Below are 13,055 nucleotides of genomic sequence, written 5' to 3' on the forward strand. Positions count from 1 at the left end.
ACTTCTGATCAGAGTATAAAAAATATTAAGACACCAGAAACACAAACGTTTCAGCTCTCATTTCTTTCCACATTTATTCTAAAGCCAACCAGTCTTTTAGCGCAACACACAACATTAACAGTTGAGTATAGGTCCAAATCTGTACAGGGTCATGGTCACAATCTGAAACAGAAAATCCAAAATAAGTGTAACACGGCTGCAGTTCATGTTTACATGTAGCAAAGACATAGGTTTCCACACCAAAACCGCAAACTCTTTATATTCATGTCCTGAAAACTGAAAAAGCAAACGAAAACAGAGTATACTGCAGTGCATCTAGAAGACCAGGTCCTTCAAACATCTTTATATCCACAGAGACTCTGAATTGTAGATTTGTGTCACATGTAGAGGTCACACTTGGTAAAATGAAACAGCTGGTTATAGTTTGGAGGTTCAGGTCAGTAGTGTCCTGCTTTGCCACTGGATCCGCTCTGAGAAATTGCATTGGCTCATAATTAAATATTTAGGGCAGTAATAGTCGCCTCTGCTCTGCAATCATATAGTCAGACTCACTCTTTTAACACGCATCCCTTTAAACTCATCTTGCTCTATAGCGCATTTAAAAACAGTTTTCACTAAGTGAACGAGGTCCGAAAGAACTCACGAGACTCGGCAAGTGATTTAAGAACCAGTGACTATGTTCCCGAGTTGGAGGTCATTTCTTGGATCCAGAAACCTTCTGTACGTATTCATTCCACTTTTTCTGCACAGTTAAAAGCTTGGAGAAAATTCACAACAGACATGTCACGATGGGAAAACAAAGTTTAAAATGTGAAATGTAACTTTTGTGCGTATATTGCGCTGCCCTGCAGTAAATAAAACTTTTTAAGTAAACAGTGTGCTCAGAAGAACGGCTCATCTTCTCATACTCCATAACCTTGTTCTTGTTCTCATTTTCAAACGATCTCTGGCTTGATGATGGTTCGATAGCCAACAGACTGGTCAGATGTACGACAGGTATGAGCAGGATAAATATAAAGACAAGGAATAAATCTTAATTTTTTCTATATAAAACTATAAATAAATAACACTGACAGGTTTCAAGCCAAAGCTGAGTCCCTTTAAGGTGCTGGAATGCTGCGACCTAAAGTCGAAGGAAGAAGGAGGTGCTGATTGTTTCTGGATATTTCTGTGAAAGTGAGAGGGCCGTGGTTAGTGCCGGGAGGACTCTCCTCCACCGACGGGTAGAAGGTTGGTGTGTATAGGTTTCTCTTTGGGCGAGTGTGTACGGTGCGAGTCTAGCTGACGGACTTGAGCTTGGACCAGGGGTTCGTCCCGCGGACCTCCAGAGGGGGGCTGTTGAAGAAGATGTGGTTGCACAGCTCCTCCAGCGGCGGCTCTGGATCCGACGTGGCGAACTGAGCGGCGTCCTCCACCTCCTTTCTGATGGCGATGTCGATTTCCTGAAAGCAGAGACATTGGTGACTTCTTTACTACAGTGTGTCTTATCGTATGTGCTCTCACGCGACCTCATTTTAACTCCTTTGTATTTGACGAGGTTCCCATGCCTGTGGTGAGGGAGGAGCTGTTAATCTGCGATCTTGGCCCACGTAGTAACGCTAAAGAATCTACAGCGACCTGTCTGTGCAGCTCAGGGTGGAGACTCCTACGTTCTTGTCATACGGGATTGAACTGTTCTCACTCTGTGGGGACCACGGATCTGTGCTGTGCTGAGGCCATTTGCAAATGTTACATGGAGAAAAAAAAAAAAAAAGACAAACCTGAGTCTTTCAGTTTTAAGATTTCAACAACGCAGCTGCAGGTTTAATTCAATTTAATTTAAAAACCAAGAAAACACATGACGCAGACTCCTGTTTGTGGTTTAAACACCAAAAGCTGTTGGATCGGTTCTGGTTTAATATAAATAAATACTTTTTTCTGTATTAACAAGACTAGAATCTTTCCCCCAACCTCAGCCAAATGCCTTGAGAGTCTTAACAGAACTATGAAGCAGTAAAATTATGTTGTCATTGCACCTGGATTTTGTTCTGAAGAATCGGATGTTTGCTGTCTGTGAAGATTTTAAGAATATGTTTAGTATCAACATAATGATAAAATCATAAATTAAATATTTCCCCATCATGTGAATAATTACGTATCATCTTGCTGTTGCAGTTTAGTTTTCAGTTCAGTTTATCAGTGGGTTCTGTGGGAGAAAATGCTGTTACTGTGAAACTTGAGTCAGATTGTTAAGAGCTGATAACACTGGAATAACTTGACGATCCAGTTATTTGAAACGTGTGACTGTGACTGACTACCAGTGGCAGGTTGCAGCTGAGCTACAGATTTATTAGCGTCAAGTTTGAACAATAATTTAATCTGAGATTCATTTATCATCTACAGAAGAAGCTGTGGAAGTCAATATGCATAGAGTTCTGTTTCGGTACAATCTAATGTTTGTATTTAGTAAAAACATCAAACAACCCTGCAGGCAACAGAACTGTTACCCAGACATCTAAAACCCACTTGTTATATTATTATATCTTAGTCAGTAGAATCAAATATGACCAGCGACAGATCAGAAACACGGTGACTCAACCTTTGTTCTTTTTTGTTTCCTGAGCTCAGCTGCATGTTTCACATTCATCCGACACAACATGCGGTCAGATAATGAGTTCATATAAATGCGTAGGTGCGTTTGAGGTTCAGTGTTTCCATTAGGTTTGCATTTCTTCTAAGAATATCTCCTCTCCTCAGAATTTCTCAAGAAACTCTGATAAGGCCCACTCCCCTCTTTTTAAAACCAGAAATGACAAAGAGACATTTTCCCTGAGCTGAGCTGAAACTGAATTCATCCTGCAGACGTCTTTATTTCTGTCTCAGTGTGATCCAAGTCTGCAGCCACAAGCTGAATTAAATGCTATATTCATCTTTGCAGCAGTAAATTTCCACTTCCCGTCAACACGAGAATCAGTGAAACCACCGCTGGTGTCAGCGGTTGAAGTGTGTCAGGGTTAGAGTTCAACTCTTGGTTTGCATCAATAATATCATTTGTGGTATTTGTGAGTGAGTAAGTGCCCAGTTGTTAAACAGTCAGTCAATCTCAAGATGGTGAATAACAAACAATGAGCTGAAGCTGGGATGTGATTAATAAAGCCAATTACAACTCTTCTGATAATGAAAAGATTTGAAGCTGAATTAAGATTGATTAATTCATTTGAATTAAGATGGTCTAGCTGCAGACACAGTGCTGCCAACTACTGGAGCAAACAGGTGCAGCTCTGTTCACACTGATTCAAACAGGTACTGGGAGTTGTGTCTTAAGTGTTTAGACTTGAGTGCACTGTGTGTTGGCGTTTTGATGATGCATGACACACTTGCCTCCTACCTCGCTGTGTGTAAATGTGCTCTTAATTGCTCGAGAACCAACAAAGAGTGTATTCAAAGATTTACCTATTGGAACCTGAAACAGCAGCTGATCCAGACTCAGCTGGGTTACGGCGTGACAATAACAATCATGTAGGTGTGTGCTCAATGTGAGGCACGTCACACACTCTAATGTAAACTCAGTAAACTGTGGTGCTATGACGTAAACACACAGCAGGGGAACTTTATAATCCTCAACTGATCATCCATCTACACTGCTACATTTTGAAAATGTAATACAAAACAGGCTTTGGCCTGGCCTTTGGAGGAGGTCAGTGTTCTCAATAGGTGTGGGAATCACCAAAGGTACAATACTATAATGGTACTATCAGCTTTTTTCAACTGCAAATGATGCCTCCAATAAATAATTTCTTAACATCTATTTTTTCTAATAAGATAAACTGTCTGTTCAGATCGATACCTGACATACTATAAATCGGATGGGGGAGATTGTGTCATGTCGGTTCTGATAGTTTGGTGATAGAGTGTTATCACAAATTGCCTCAAATTCAATCCAAAGCTCCCACACCTCTCTCCTTCCTCATGTTAGAGGTTGTGTTTGTTGTGAGCACTCACCTTGAACTCCTCTATAGCAGCCATGTTGTTGCTGAGCATGCGATCCTTCAGCAAAGATATGGGGTCGCTCTTACTGCGGACCTCCTGGATCTCCTCACGAGTGCGGTAGCTGCAGGAGGATGCATGAATCAAGTTATTTAAAGTTATATTGAAATAAATTAATGCTGATTTTTCACTTCATAAAGAGGATTTCCCCCCAAATCAGCACTTGAGGGTGAAACAGATTTCTTAAACTTAACTGGAGAGGAGAGATTTAAAAACAACAGGAGCCTTTCCTTGAGAGATACAGAGGTCAGTGTCGAACATCACTCACCTGACCCCGGGGTCACTCATGCTGTGTCCATGGTAACGGTAGGTCTGCAGCTCCATGATAATGGGACCCTGAAAACACACACACGGTCATTTCTCACCCACAGTGCAGACTGCATCCAATGAATGCAGAACTGGATCTGTCATTGTGTCCTGTCTCCTGAACAGTGGGTGTGTTACGTGTTTAGTGTAAATATAATGAAGGTAAATTATTGGATGTGTAAAACTGCAGAGAAAAGAGAAAGAAGCCACAGGAAGAATCAGGATGTGCTGTCTAACTCCAAGATGAAACAACATGATAAATGACAATACAGGACACAGAGCGAGGATGGAGCTGTGAGGATGTTACACTCTCAGATTGCTCTTAAAGGAATAGTTCACTAAAAAAATGAATTTCAGTCATTAGTGACTCTCATTGGGCTCTGACGTTCACGCACATTAACACGAGAGTGCGCCCCAGGCAAATTCAATACAGGACTGTTTAGGCTGTAAAATGTCCTAAATTACGTAGTTTCGAGTAAACTCTGGACTATATCCCTTCAGGACACTTGGATTGCAGTGGACGAGCAGTGTGGAGGAATATTTCAAGGTTTTTGCGTAGTTTTATGGGCGTTTTTGTGTTGGGCTCTATTACTCTCATATAAAGCTTCTGTTGGACTACGAACCGGCCTCCCGGCTCTCTAGATGCACTTTGAGGAATAAAAAAAACTACTCAGTATTCATCAGCATGAGGGTGAGTCACTAATGACTGATATTCATTTTTTGGTGAACTATTCCTTTAACCCTGGAAGTGGACCTCACCTTTCCTGATCTGCAGTGATCTGCAGCGAACTTGGTGGCCTCTCGGACACACAGGACATCCATCCCATCCACCTGTGAGGAGAGAAGACGAGGAACAAGACGTATGAAAAGCAGGAAGATGTACTGTGGTACAATTCAGAGCCAGTCAGCGTCATTCAGGTTGTTTGTATGCAGTATCATACATGAGCATCAGACAGCTGTATGTATGCTCACACCTGCAACTGCCAGGAGCTGATTGTCAGTCTCCTGTTATAGTCTAGGTCCACACAGGCCAGCTGAGGCGTACGGCCCATAGGCACACTGCAGCTGTTGCCCAGGACCCCACTGGCTTAGGTTGCTACATCAACGTGCAGGATCACAATCAATTAGAGCTTTTTCACCACAGAGCTGTTTGAATCAAAGTTGTGTCTCACTCTAATTCCTGGGATGTAGTCTCCTCTCTTGTAGTAGTCGGTGCTGGCTGAAGCTCTCTCCACCGACGTCCCCATGCCGTACTTGTTGTTCTCACAGATGAAAATACACGGCAGCTTCCAGAGGGCAGCCATGTTGAAAGCCTCAAAGATCTGGCCCTGATTGAGGACAGGGGACAAGTGTTTCCATGTCAACATAGGACACATTAAACTTCTGGCTGTTGGTTTTCCCTTTTCTCTCTCTCCCATTTCACGTGTGTGTGTGTGTGTGTGTGTGTGTGTGTGTGTGTGTGTGTGTGTGTGTGTGTGTGTGTGTGTGTGTGTGTGTGTGTGTGTGTGTGTGTGTGTGTGTGTGTGTGTGTGTGTGTGTATATATATATATATATATATATATATATATATATATATATATATATATACACACACACACACACAGTATATATATATCCATCTATATCTATTCTTTGTTATACTCTCTTCTCATGTTCTAATCATTCCAGTTCATCCCTATTATTTCCAACACACGCATATCCACACCATAGACTGTATATAAAAGAGATCCACACTCATACACATGCACAGACCAACACACAAACATGCAAATTCACATACATATGCACAGACCCACCTTCCACCACAACTCCAATCCATATGTAGCTTATAGCATTTGTCTTTGTTTAATAGGTTGTTTTTGTCTTTCCATTAGTCTTGTATTTGCACGTAAAGGTAACGAACCGAAATGTTGAACTATCCCTAACTAATTGTCGGTGCAAGCTATTTTTAGAACGGCAGAGCAGAGCTGCGAGCTGCTCAGAGCTACACTACGGAGGCTGGTGGGATTTCTTGGTTTCCCCTCATCCCTCATAACAGAACGTTACCAGACAGAGTTGTTTTAGAGGTAAATTCATGCAAAAATGCTGATGCACATTCCCGTCAGGGGCAGTTTTTAGACAAGCAGTCTCTGCATTTGCCTCGAAAAATAACTTGGTCGTAACGTTCCATTATTATCTCATAGCGTGGTGAATGTGCAGGTCACAACTTGTCCACCAGAGCATTTTGGATTGTGTATTTGATAAGTTTGATGAGGGAAACCAAGAAATCCCATTAGTCTCAGTAGTGTAGCTCTGAGCAGCTCGCGGCTCTGCTCCGCCGTTCTAAAAACAGCTTGCACCGACAATTAAAGGTAACAAACCTATTCCTAAAACTAGAACTATAGGGATTATGGCAATGGGCCAATTTGGTTGAGTTGAGTTTTCTCCCAGAGTGATTTCAGTGTGGGGGACATGGGCTAAGCATATAGATCTAGCCAACAATGCACAGCACTGTGCTGTGTTGCATGAAAACAATGAGTCAGGTCATTTCATTGTTTATGGCTCTTCCACCACAGTCACACTGGGCTGACAAAAGTCACTGCATGAGCATGTGTGGAATCCATACATAGACAGAGGGTGATTTAAAGCTGCACTGCCTCTTTCTGGTCAGTCTCACCTGATTGGCTGCTCCGTCTCCGTAGAGTGTGACACAGATCTGATTGTTGCCTTGGTACAGGCAGGCCAGAGCGATGCCCGCTCCCAGAGGAACCTAGACCATGTCACAGCGGAGACATTCAGAAGAACTGAAAATTTTTTCAGTTTCCAACTTTTCAAATCTTCTGGTGAACAAAGTTTTCTTTATTTGAATTTGTGTTCATATGTCGCTGCGTGTTTACCTGCGCTCCCACGATCCCGTTGCCGCCATAGAAATGTGGGGCGTACATGTGCATTGAACCGCCTTTGCCTTTGGCTATGCCCCCTTTACGACCTGAGCAGGGGGCAAAGAAACACGAGGGGATGAACCCAGGAGCCACTTCAGACCTGTAAAGGTGTGGTTAACCCACGTGAATCCAGATTCTGTGGCTTCTCCCTCACCTGTGAGCTCGGCCAGGATCTCTTTGACGGACACGCCGCGGGTGTATGTGTATCCATGGGCGCGGTACGCCGTGATCAGGTGATCAGAGGGGGTGATGGACGCCTCGATGCCTGCAGCACAGGCTTCCTGTGGGCGGAGACAAACCTCATCACAGGCGTGTAGTGGAGCATTTTATATTCACATGCAAATTCACTTGTATTCTTTTCTGTACTGGCATTTAAGTAACCATGTGATTCTTGATCTGAAGATGTGTTGATGCTTTTCTCACATCTATTTAAATATTACTGTCCCTGTGACTGTATATTTTCTATGTCCAAAACAATAAATATATTGTTTGAGCAGAGCCACAGGAGTAACTGTAATCTGATGGTACCTGTCCATCGTACAGGTGACAGAAGCCTCTGATGATCTTCTGTTTGTACAGCTGGTCAGCTTTGAGCTCCATGCGTCTCACTGTCTGCATGGTGCGGTAGTACTGCAGACCCTGATCTCGGGTCAGCTCCGCCTTCAGTGGAGGACCGTCCTCTAAACGGTGCACGTCGCATTTCTGTTGGCGGTGAGGAGAAAAATACAATATAGACCAAAGATTAGAGTTTGCAATGCAACCTTTCCCCAAAACCTCTCTATTTGCAAAACTACTCTGTTTTACTTTTATTTTCTTCTTTAAATTATGTATTGGTCTTTTAGTTTGTTTGACCATTTATTTAACCTTCACCCCATAAGTTGTATATTTATTTATTATTATGTATATTATCTTTTTGACACTGCAGGTCATGGTGGCGACAATATACCTTTCTGAACTCACCTGCACATTGTTTTTTTTATACAATTCACTCTTTGTAGAGTGATTTGCATCAAATGTAAACAGTTTTATTTTATGTGCAAATAAATAAAAAGCCAGACTACACATTTCTTCATCTTATCCAGTTCACCTTAAAATCAAAAATCTGCACTAAAATCAAACTGATATACACTGATCATCATCAGCCATAACACTGATTCTTGACTGAGTTATAGACAATACAGACCACAAATTAAGCTTAAAATCTAACTACTAATGGTTGAGAACTCGCCTGTTTTAATGTTCTGGCTGATGTGGTGTAGGAAAATTGATTTTGAACTCACCTTGATGTCGAAGCTGGCCTGAGGAGTGAAGTCGGCGTAGGAGCGGGAGACCACGACTCTGGCGCCCTGGCAGATGAGAGGACACAGCGGACATTTATACAAGAACGTGCGGCTTAAAAGATAAAAAGACTGCAGCAGTGTAAAACACACGAGTCTTCCAGCACACAGACAGCGTGAGGGCTGCGCTCCTCTTCACAGCAGCTGCAGGGTTAGTGGGTGCAGAGAGACGGGAGGTCGGGTCTGAGCGTGGCGGTGCGAGCTGGACTAGACTGCTACTACGACTGTGGAGGGGAAAGACATCAAGCCACAGTTCAGACGCCAGTTTGAAGCTTGTTTACTCCTCTAACCACTGGCCCCGAGGTGTCGTTAAAAAGCTACTAATTACCTGTTACAGAAGACAACATGAGGTGAACACATCACTCATCATCAACAGATACCATGACAGCTCTTACTGACATAACCACTGTGTGTTTAAATGCAGGAGAGTTTTTAGGTTGAAATGATAAGTGTTATGATGCGAGTGCTCTGAACTACAGAGGTCATCTCGGTATGAATACACCAGTGGGTGCATTTAAGTGTTTTTGTTTCATGTTGGATTTTTGTCTAAAGTTGTGCAAGACACTGACAAACAGTTCAAACAGAACAACTGTTGCCAAATTCTGATCATCAATTAATCATTCGAATCAAATCATTTTTTAAACATTCTCTGACCACAGCTTCTCAAATGTGCTGATTTATATCTGTCTCAAATTTATATGTTCAAATTTGGACTCAGATAAAACAAGCATTTAAAATTCTCAAATGTTACCATGAACTAGTTCAAACATTTTTTACTTGTAGACTGTACAGTATGTTAACAGACTAAACACTTCATCCATTAATGAAAACAGAAGTGACAGACATGAAAGTGATAGTTACATGCAGCCCTAGTTTTACTGTTAATGTGTGAAATGTGGGAAACTTGAAAGAAAAACATGCATCTGATCACTTTGGCAAAGTGGCCCATTGCCATTTAGGAGTAGGTTCGTTATCTTTAATTGTCGGTGCAAGCTATTTTTAGAACGGCGGAGCAGAGCTGCGAGCTGCTCAGACCTATGTTATGGAGGCTAATGGGATTTCTTGGTTTCCCTCATCAAACTCAAATATACAATCCAACAACTCCAAAACGCTCTGGTGGACAAGTTGTGACCTGCACATACCACTATGAGACGACAGAACATGGTTGTTTTCGAGGTAAATTCGTGCAAAACCGTGGTTTTTAAAATATAGCATAGCTCTGAGCAGCTCGCGGCTCTACTCCGCCGTTCTAAGAATAGCTTGCACCGACAATCAAAGGTAACAAACCTACTCCTAAGACTATAGGGATTATGGCAATGGGCCAATTTGCCAAAATGTTGAACTATCCCTTTGACTATATTTCCCCTGGAGAAAAAAGACCAAGGAGGGACAAGGACCCAGTTACCCAGAAACAGAAGGACAGAACCACTAAGTGTCTCTTTAACAGGTTATTTCCCCTTTCATTCAGAACTTCTACACAGTCCCGTTAGTGGCAGGCAGACATGGAGGATGCTACTGGTTGTCTTACTGGTGTGTCTAGCGGGTCGGCCTGGGAGCTAGCTAACTGTGCCACAGATGCTCTAGTACTGACTGGTGGTGGTTTAGGTGGTTGCCGCTGGGTCGTTGCCAAGGCAGGCGCCTCCGGTGAGGTTAGATTGACGTACTCTGACAGGTCAATCAGCAACTGGGGGAACACAGGAGCCAACCAATCAGACCAGAGCACAGCACAGCCTGAGCAGCTCTACAGAGCTAGGGGGACGAGGAGAGGCGTCTACAGGTGAGAACAGAAGCAGCAGCTAAATGGAGACACGGACACACACAGATGACGTCTGGCTTCTGGAAACTAAAGACAAGGAGGGAAAACATGGAGACTGTGCAGCGGCCCAACAGTGTCTACACCTCAGCTAATGTTGAAGGACTGGCACAACATTTTAATAAATGACATCACACCTACAGTGTGTGTTCAAATGACTGATCAGTGATCAATTCATTATGAAAATATTTTTCTCTGCGCAACTACAGCTAAATGTTGCGTGACTAAGAAACATCACCATGTTAAGCAGGCAACAGGGTGGGCCAAACTACTACAGAGTTATCAATGATGTGATTATATTAAATCTTATGTCAAGAAAAAATAATATCATAAAATAAAAACAGAAAATGTATGTTAGGAATTGGAACTTTATATGAAAATGAGCTGCTTTTAAGTCTTATGGACTTTATGGAGAATAAAAAAACCAAGAGCCATTGTTACTCATGCTGAATTCTTTTAGCTTTTAGCCTTTAGCCTTAGCAGTTAGAGCAGCTCCTACAGAAACATGACTGCAGAGGGAGGGGGCGTAGGACTGGGCCTACAGACACACATCAGCAGAGTGACAAGCTCCTTACCTCAGACACTGTTTGGGCTCCCTAGGGTTCAGGCGAGGGGGAACGAGGAGAGGAGGGAGAGAAGCGAGAAATAAATAGGGATTGTTGTGAGTGTTTGTGCGTGTGTGAGAGTAAACAGGGAGTGGAAGCAGGAGGGAAAGAGCGACGGCTAATTCAACACAAAGCCATAAAACGGGGTTCCTACAGTCACCTGGAAATCAAGTGGCAACTCTCATGACGGTTATATCTAAATGTGGTTTGTTTTTAGAATCAGACATAAAAAAAAAATGCCTGAAAAAAATATACATAGGTTTAATAATCATTATAAAAATCTCATGTATGATGGTTTGTTTTCCAGTGGCTGTGGAAACCCTGTGAACACAGATACAACATGCTGATGCAGCAAACTAAGAGGAAATGGATGCACTGGTGTGATCTTACTAGAACCAATATTTGCCATTTATCCACCCATTACTAAAATAATCCTGTTAAGACTGAAACATAATCAGTTTTTCTTTTTTACAAACTAATTTAGAAATGCAGGCCAAGCAGGCAGAGGATCAGCTGAGATAATGAAAGTAGGTTTTGACACAAGCACTTAAGGCTCCTCAGTCAGTGATACTGTGCTAGTCTAAGCTGGATGCCAGCCGCCATTCAAATTGAGAAGGGAAGTAGAAAAAGGACATTATAGTCTAGAGGTGAAACACTCAAACAGAAAATTGGTGGCCATGTAACTTACGGAAAACTTAATAAAGTTGATTTCAGGGCAACTTAAATAATCACTTAAGTGAACTACCACATCAAAACCACCACAGGTTTTTAAGAATTAAATCTAATACATGTTTTGCTATTTATAACAAAGGGAAGCTAAATTTAACCTTAAAACAAACAGTAGAAATAGTCGCCGTATTGATCCCTGGGCTGAATCTTACAGCTGATATTGGCAAATATTGATCACATCAGTGCATATTTAACAGTAGAAGCCGCTTTTCTGTTGGAGGAGGACAGACCACCACCACGAGCACACAGACACAGAAAAGTAAGAGGAAGAATTAAAACGGAAAAATAAAGAGACATGACCGCTCCTGCTTTCCCACCGTTTCTCCCCGTGCACAAGCTTCATTTCACCGTTAAACCATTCCGTTAAAAACGTGCTCAAACATTATTTATCCGACCAACACACGTCTGAAGCAACTTTAAAGCGGGAGTCAAACCAGCCAGGAGGATGCTAATGTTAGCCGCTCGTCACAAGGTCAGCACCAGGCCGAGCGTTTCCAAGCTAGCTGGCTGTTAGCACGGACCAGCTCGGCTCAGAAACGGCCTCCAGCTCGACGTTTGTCCCGGACCACTCACCACATTCCTGCCAGTTATCCGACAAAGAGCGTTGGAGATGATGGTTAACATGTTTTGCATGCTACGGAGCGACGACCGGCCGGCAAAGGGATTAATTAACGGCTCAAGGCGCAGATATATCGGCTTAGTGGGTTGTTAGTGTCCGTCCCAGAAATGTGTCCGGTCAACACGCTGGCGGAGCAGACTGTTGGTTCCGCCTAGCTTTTTATAGCTGACGGGAATGCGTCACATAGCTCAAGTTTTTACTCTAGTGATTCTCCATGGATCTTATGATCTTTTAAATTAATAATTTAATAATTAACTAATAAATGTCTGTATGTCTATTGCCTGTTATGTCTGTCACTGTACTTATTGTATTGTTGCTATATGGCTCTATGCACTCTTGCTCAAGACACATTTTCCCTTTGGGGGACAATAAAGTTTATCTAATCTAATCACACTTAACTTTATGTGATTACAGTCACACACACAGCACAGGGGCAGAATCATCAATGACTGCTCAAAGTGAGAATGTTAGTGTGAAATAAGTAACACATGTTGTTTTCAATAAGCCGGTGCATATTCTCATTTGTCCAGGTCATAGTATTTCAAAGGAGGTTAAATCGAAAGCAACTGGACTTAGTTATTTGTCTAGGAAGACGTTTCACCTCTCATCCAAGAGGCTTCATCAGTTCATGTACGCATCTGGTCCAACTGTCTGGTGTGGAGACTCACTATTTAACCTCTTGTGTGGGCGTTCACAAG

General features: G+C 42.5%; 1 protein-coding gene across 4 annotated transcripts; it reads right to left on the bottom strand.

Moving 5' to 3' along the window:
* Positions 1–65: 65 nt before the first annotated feature.
* Positions 66–12,474, bottom strand: pdha1b (pyruvate dehydrogenase E1 subunit alpha 1b). Of its 4 annotated transcripts, XM_083995556.1 has the most exons (13): positions 12,312–12,474; positions 10,980–11,000; positions 10,120–10,275; positions 8,535–8,600; positions 7,783–7,956; positions 7,409–7,535; positions 7,210–7,301; positions 6,990–7,082; positions 5,505–5,660; positions 5,092–5,163; positions 4,295–4,362; positions 3,982–4,090; positions 66–1,442 (listed from the first exon to the last, which is right to left on the bottom strand). In XM_083995556.1, the coding sequence occupies exons 1-13, from the start codon at positions 12,369–12,371 to the stop codon at positions 1,278–1,280; spliced, it is 1,359 nt and encodes a 452-aa protein (XP_083851682.1). In that variant the 5' UTR covers positions 12,372–12,474; the 3' UTR covers positions 66–1,277. The 4 variants fall into 4 exon arrangements, with proteins under 4 accessions (XP_083851682.1, XP_083851684.1, XP_083851683.1 ...); XM_083995558.1 differs by lacking the exon at positions 10,120–10,275; XM_083995557.1 differs by lacking the exon at positions 10,980–11,000 and having other exon boundaries at positions 12,312–12,468.
* Between the last annotated feature and the right edge of the window lie 581 nt (positions 12,475–13,055).

The sequence above is a fragment of the Trachurus trachurus genome (genome assembly GCF_905171665.1).
Source record: "Trachurus trachurus genome assembly, chromosome: 20".
NCBI classification, from domain to species: Eukaryota; Metazoa; Chordata; class Actinopteri; order Carangiformes; family Carangidae; genus Trachurus; species Trachurus trachurus.

What these genes read in the sequence shown, in the direction of transcription:
- pdha1b (XM_083995556.1), bottom strand. Translation starts at nt 12,371, where the DNA reads ATGCAAAACATGTTAACCATCATCTCCAACGCTCTTTGTCGGATAACT. An exon ending in CCGACCCGCTAGACACACCA is followed by an intron (nt 8,601 to 10,119) that starts GTAAGACAACCA and finishes CTCATCTGCCAG; the next exon opens with GGCGCCAGAGTCGTGGTCTC. An exon ending in ATGAGTGACCCCGGGGTCAG is followed by an intron (nt 4,091 to 4,294) that starts GTGAGTGATGTT and finishes ATCCTCCTGCAG; the next exon opens with CTACCGCACTCGTGAGGAGA.